The sequence below is a fragment of the Myotis lucifugus genome, unplaced genomic scaffold, assembly GCF_000147115.1.
Source record: "Myotis lucifugus unplaced genomic scaffold, Myoluc2.0 scaffold_1597, whole genome shotgun sequence".
Classification (NCBI taxonomy): domain Eukaryota; kingdom Metazoa; phylum Chordata; class Mammalia; order Chiroptera; family Vespertilionidae; genus Myotis; species Myotis lucifugus.
In genome coordinates this window covers 35,484-41,568 of record NW_005872645.1, presented here as the reverse complement: position 1 = coordinate 41,568, position 6,085 = coordinate 35,484, and the positions used below count along the sequence as shown (strand labels likewise).

General features: G+C 61.4%; 1 protein-coding gene across 1 annotated transcript; it reads right to left on the bottom strand.

Annotated features, from left to right (window-relative positions):
* Positions 1-3,738: 3,738 nt before the first annotated feature.
* On the bottom strand, positions 3,739-4,983 carry LOC102427519 (protein C19orf12 homolog). The gene is made up of 3 exons (XM_023748634.1): positions 4,821-4,983; positions 4,339-4,389; positions 3,739-4,004 (listed from the first exon to the last, which is right to left on the bottom strand). The coding sequence occupies exons 1-3, from the start codon at positions 4,981-4,983 to the stop codon at positions 3,739-3,741; spliced, it is 480 nt and encodes a 159-aa protein (XP_023604402.1).
* Between the last annotated feature and the right edge of the window lie 1,102 nt (positions 4,984-6,085).

Below are 6,085 nucleotides of genomic sequence, written 5' to 3'. Positions count from 1 at the left end.
CAGGCAGGCACTTGTCTGCACTATTTTATTTCTTTTATTTAAAAGGCGCAGCAGCAAACGAGACGACATCCCGCCAGCGGATGGGGGAAGTGGGAATGTGCCCGGCCCGGTCTCTCTGTCTAAATGTAAGTCCTCGGAAGGCGAGCTCACAGGACCATGTGCGGGTGCAGAGCGCTGAGCTCTCCTGGTCGGGGCCCCGCAGGCCTGGCATGGGCACCGGCAGGGGCCTGGGCCACCCGTGCCAGGCACACTCCTGGGTCAGGCGCCGGGCAGAGGGGTGGGAACCCAGGCTGCAGCCAAGGACCGAGACCTGTGACCCCCCAGCTGAGGGGGACGGGCCCGGGGCCGAGAAGAGCCAGAGCGGCCCTGTGGGCGGGTGAGCTCCGGGGGCTGGCGTGCAGGTCCCCCCCTGACCAGAGGGGCCCGTGGGCGTGGCCCTGGAGGAAGTGAGCACAGGGCCTGGCCAGGTCTCAGCGGCTCCCCGGGCATCCGCCCACCTCCCCATGACCTTAGCTTCACACCCTGTGTGACAGGACCTGGGGGTTTTTCTTGGTAAAAACAGCAGCCCCGCCTCCTCCTGCCTCCCCACCCCCATCCCACAGCTGATGGGGAGGCTTCTTCTGTTTGCTGTTCTCACCAGAAAATGAACCTTACTCCCTCCGTCCCTCTCTCCCTCCCTGCCCTGAGGGAGGACAGCTCTGGGCACCTGGGAGAGGAGTGTGGGCACCCTCCCAGCAGGGAGCAGGACCAGCTCTCAGAGACAGACTTCCTGGTGGGAGACGTTTGCTAGAAAGAGAACCGAGCAGGTCATTTCTGATCACGAGTTTCTGGCCACCAGGAGGAAGGCTGACGTGCCCGGGGGGCTGGGTGGTGCCAGGCAGGATCGGGGACAGTCACCCGGCACCCCCTGCACCCTGTGGGGGAGCCAGCCCTGCACAGGCCGGAGGGGAGCATGTCTGGGCCCAGGGAACAGCTCGGGGACCCTCGGAGGCTGCGGAGGGAGGAGGGTGAGGTCAGGTCAGAGGGGCCACAGGGCCTGTCACAGCCCACAGCCAGGAGGAGGAGTTGGGGTGTCTCCCTGTGCACTGGGGGGGGGGTGAGAGTGAACCAGTGATCTTTCCATCAAAGGAAGGAGCTCAGGCCACCTTAGGCTCCGCCATTTCTGATATGACCTTCAGACTCTCAGGGGGCCCCCACCTTAGGCTCCGCCTTCCCCTCCCCTTCCTCGGAATTAGCCAATTGCGCGTTAATGGGAATCTGATCTCTGAGCCCTGACCAATCAAGTCAGAGTTCAGAGTGAGGGGTGGGCAGACCCAGGGCCAGAAATAAAACCCAATGGGACTTCCCGGTAGGGGTGCTGTGGCCCAGGATTCCCGCTGGGGGAGCATCCTTCTCGCAGGCGTCCATCTGCTTTGCTGGTCCAGTTCCGAGTGATTGTCTCATTCCTGCCACATCTTTGACAGCATTTCCAACAGGTGGGTGAAAGGGGTCTTACCGTCCAAGTGCTCACCCCCAAAAGGCTTCTCCCCCACCCCCACCCCTCAGAGTGGCCTCCTCTCAGCCTCGCCCAGCCCCAGGCTTCCCAGAAGCGCCCCCCCCGCCCCCCCAGAAAGAACAGGAATGAGGACAATAAGCCACAGGAATGAGGAAAATATATCACCGCTCTCGGGGCACAGCGCACAGCGGGATGCGCATCACATGTGTTACCTCCCTTCATCCTCACTGAAGGTGCCCACACCCCTCTCCCAGGGCTCAGCGCTGTCCTCCTTCAGTGCAGGGAGGGAAGGAGGGAGGGAGGTCCCAGGGAACAGCTCAGGGACCCTCGGAGGCCGTGGAGGGAGGAGGGTGAGGTCAGGTCAGAGGGGCCAAAGGGGCCTGTCACAGGGCCACAGCCAGGACGAGGATGGGGCGGGGGGAGAGTGAACCAGTGATCTTTCTGTGAAAGAAAGGAGCTTGCTGCCATCTTAGGCTCCGTCATTTTTGATACAACCATCTGAAGCCCACTGGGAGGCCCCCTCCATCCTGGGAGTCACTGCCCAGGGTCCTAGCAGAGTGACCGGAAGTCTGTTATGCCCAGATTTCAAGATCCCCATTAGACCATCAGGGGAGCCAGCCAAGTCTGATGCAAAAGCAGAGAGTCCTTTATTCGAGCTAGCTCGACTCCCCCACCTTGCCGACGCAGCGGCAGGAAGCAGAGAGTGCCCGCCGTGGGAAAAAACAGGGTTTTAATAGGGGGTGGAGTCAGGGTAGGAGAGGGGACTGTGGGCCCTGCCGATTGGCCAGGCACAAGTCGGTGTCTTGTTCCTGGGTGTGGCTAGCAGAGGCTTAGACTTCTGGGAAGAAGGTAGCACATGGCTGCTGCCCCAACACTTTGAGGGATCTCCCTAAAGACCATCTATCATGAGACAAAATACAGGGGATATTAACACAAAAATGCCCACGAGCATTTAGGATTCTAAGGACCCTCCCCTCCTACCCCCAGGCAGCCGCACCGGGCGGGGCAGCTAAGAGCCAAGGAATGTTGCAGCCGCCGGACACGTGGGCGGGATTCCTAGTCACAGCCCCAGTGTTCATCCGTGAAAGGTTCACAGTGGCCTAAACAGCAAGGGTGCAAACGTGATGGAAACACACACACACACACACACACACACACACACACACACACACACTCCTCAGTGAGGCAGAGCAACACACCCTGGTGGCACTGGGAGGCGGAGCAGCCTGGAAAGGTGTCCTCAGGCAGGGAATGCCCAGCTTCCTTCCATGTTTACAGTCACCCACCCCCCTGCCTCCCTTTGTCCCTGGTGTTGGGTGGGCGCGCCTCCCGGGTCAGAGATCTTTCCAGGAATCGGAGGGGAAGGCTGTTCAGAAACCGTGTGGATCTGCAGACGGGGAGCTGGGGGTCTGAAGGCAGCACAGTGTGTGGGGACCTGAGGGCGGTCACTTCTTCGAGGTCGTCCTGACCCCCCACTTCACCAGGAGCCCCTCTTCCTGCAGCAGCGGCCTCACCAGCGGGACCCGGAGGGGGAGTCAGGCCGGGCTGCTGGGCCGGTGCCCTTGGTGCCCCCCTCACCGCCCCCCCATGAGGCCCCTGGGAAGGGACGAGGGGGGCAGGGGGCGCTCTCCGGGGGCCGCATGGTTCCAGCAGGGCCGGCGGCCAGGCCCTGAGTCCCTGGGCCCGGAGGGTCCCTGTCCTGCCAGGGGCGCCCGGACAGCAGTCACCCTCACAGCTGAGCGGCTGAGCCCTCTGCCTCCGTGTCAGGAGAGTGGACACGGAGGGCAGAGGGTTCAGAAACTGCCGCCAGCTCCCCACGGGCCGCGCCCACGGCGGCTCCGACAGCACTTTCTGGAAGGTTCTGAGTGGGCCGGGTCGCACACCTATGACACCAGCTGTGATGCATCCACAAGCTTTTGCTTCAGGCGCCCGGGTGCTGCCGGGCTGAGCCCCCCAGACAGGAGCCAGCGCAGAGGGCAGGGGGGGACTCGTCAGCGATGGTGGCTGATCGCGGTCCAGCTGAGCTCAGGCTGCGTCCTGCGTCCCTCCCAGGCCCGGTGCCCTCTGGTCCCTGCGCTGTGCGGGCTCAGGGCTGCAGGCTCTCCGCCAGGGATCTGCTCAGCACAGAGAGATTCTCTCGGCCCCGTTTTATTCTCTTTCACCTTCACTTTCCAGAACAGGACCCAGAACAGCCCCCCGCCCCCCCTCTGCAGGCCTCCCCAGGTTAGCCCCCCCCTCCCAGCCTAGTCGCCGTGCTGCACTGTGGTCCCCAGCTCCTTGGTGAGGTAGCCCTCGATCAGCCCCAGCAGCCGCTCCTGCAGGTCCTCGCTGCCCATGACAAGCTTGGTCAGCTGACTGGTGTCCTTCCACTTCAGGTTCCCGATTATGACCATGACATGGCTGTGTAGTTTCTTCTTCTCGGCGTTTGGCAGCTCCTTGAGGATCTGAGGGATGGACTTAATCTTCCCCCACAAGATCCAGAATGATAAGAACATCCCGACGCCGCACCCTGGGAACAGGAGGTTCGGTTAGTCGGGCTGTTTACAATGCTGGCTCAGAGCTCACTGGGAGCTCCTCCCCAGGATTCAGGTGGCAGCCCATGATTCGGACCACAGCCTGTGGTCCGGTCACAGCCCATGGTTGGTGTCACAGCCCGTGCGTGGTCTGGGTCAAGCCTGTGCGTGGGTCACAGCCCATGGTCCAGGTCACAGTCTGTGTTTTGGGTCTCGCCCTGAGGTTTGGGTCATGGCCCGTGGTCTGGGTCACAGTTCATAGTTGGGGTGACAGCCCGTGGCGGGGTCCCCCAGGAACCTCCTGCTCCCAGACCAGAGGGAGCAACTCACCCGACCGCCAAGGACCATGGGAACCAGCCACACCTCCCCCAATGGCAGAACCTGGTCCCCAGACGGGAGCGGGGGTGAGACCAGGGGCAGGTGCATGTGGGCGACCGTGGGCGCTTCTCCTGCACAGACTGGGGACTGGGGACCGGGGTGGGGTCAGGCGCTCTCTGAACTGCTAACGTGAGCGGCCAGAGGCCTGGAATCCCGGCTCCCTCCTGACCCTGCAATGAAGACAGGACCGGGCCTGCCCAGGGGACACAGGGCACACCCCCGGGGCAGGGCGCCTTCCAGTCCGCAGGCACGGAGCCACAGGAGGGCGCCCTGCGCTTCTGAGACACAGACACGTGTGTCCCACCGGACACGTCTGTACACAAAGGCCGAGTCTCAGACTCAGCTCGCCAGCCCCTCACGCGGGTGATAGGCTCCTGTGCTGCCTCTGGGGACCTGGGGCCTCTGTCCCCCACCCCACGGGGCACTGCACTCACCAACGGCCAGTCCTGGTGGGCCCCCGGCCAGGCCCCCGACGAAGGCCCCGGCACCCGTGAGCCCAATGATCAACCACATCTGGCGCTTGATATCCACTTTCATCTTCTTCGCCTCCGAGAGGGAGCACAGCAGGCTCATGGCCTCCTCCACTGTTAGGTACATCTCGCACCTTGCTGGCCTGCGGGAGGGAGGGTTACCATGCGTCAGTTCCCACCTAAAGCTCGCTCTTCCCAGTGTCCAGGGTGGACCCCCTGCTCTGGGAGGACCCCAGCTCTGCCGTGGGCGAGGACAGCACCGTCATGTGACAAGTCCTCTGTCACCGAGAAAGCGGGGCTGTCGTTAGTCAATAAGCAAACAGGCCCGGCTGGTGTGGCTCAGTGGTGAGCGACAACCTGTGAACCAGGAGGTCAGAGTTCGATTTCTGGTCAGGGCACAGGCCCTGGTTGCAGGCTCCATCCTCAGTGTGGATTGTGCAGGAGGCAGCCAACCCATGATTCCCCTCTCATTATTGATGTTTTTCTCTCTCTCCCTCTCCCTTCTCTGAAATCAGTGGGAATATATTAAAAAAAAATAATAAATAGAAAAGAGCAGCCCATAGCCGCCTACGGGTAGTTTAGAGCTGGGCTTCCCGGTCCCTCTGCTGGGACCCTGGGCAGTGACTCCGAGGATGGAGGGGGCCCTGCCAGTGGCTTCAGTGAGGATTGAGGGAGGTAACACTTGCAATGCGTCCCACTGTGCACTGTGCCCGTGAGCTGTGAGCTCGCAGTGGATGGTTCATGTGGTTTATTTTCCTTACTAGTGGCCCGGTACACGGATTCGTGCACATTGAAAGGAAAGTAATTAGAAGAAATATTGTAATATCGCTATTCGCCCTTTCTCCATAATAGAAGTGTCAACCAAATTCATGATCAACAATGACAGATGCAAACACATGCATGCAATTGGTGCCAACACTTTATATGTATCCCACATACGTGAGTCAACTTAGCCTTTTATATATCTAACTAGAGGCCTGGTGCATGAAATTCGTGCACGGGGGAGGGTGTGTTCCTCAGCCTGGCCTGCACCCTCTCCAATTTGGGACCCCTCAAAGGATGTCCTACTGCCAGTTTAGAGGGATCGGGCCTAAACCAGCAGTCGGACATCCCTCTCGCAATCTGGGACTGCTGGCTCCTAACCGCTCACCTGCCTGCCTGCCTGCCTGCCTGATTGCCTCTAACCACTCTGCCTGCCTGCCTGCTCACCCCCAACTGCCCCCCTGCTG

Coding starts and splice junctions, on each gene's coding strand:
- LOC102427519 (XM_023748634.1), bottom strand. CDS start 4,983: ATGTACCTAACAGTGGAGGAGGCCATGAGCCTGCTGTGCTCCCTCTCG. Junction 4,390..4,820: donor CCCACCAGGACTGGCCGTTG/GTGAGTGCAGTG, acceptor TCTGGGGACCAG/GTTCTGCCATTGGGGGAGGT. Junction 4,005..4,338: donor CCATGGTCCTTGGCGGTCGG/GTGAGTTGCTCC, acceptor TCCTGTTCCCAG/GGTGCGGCGTCGGGATGTTC.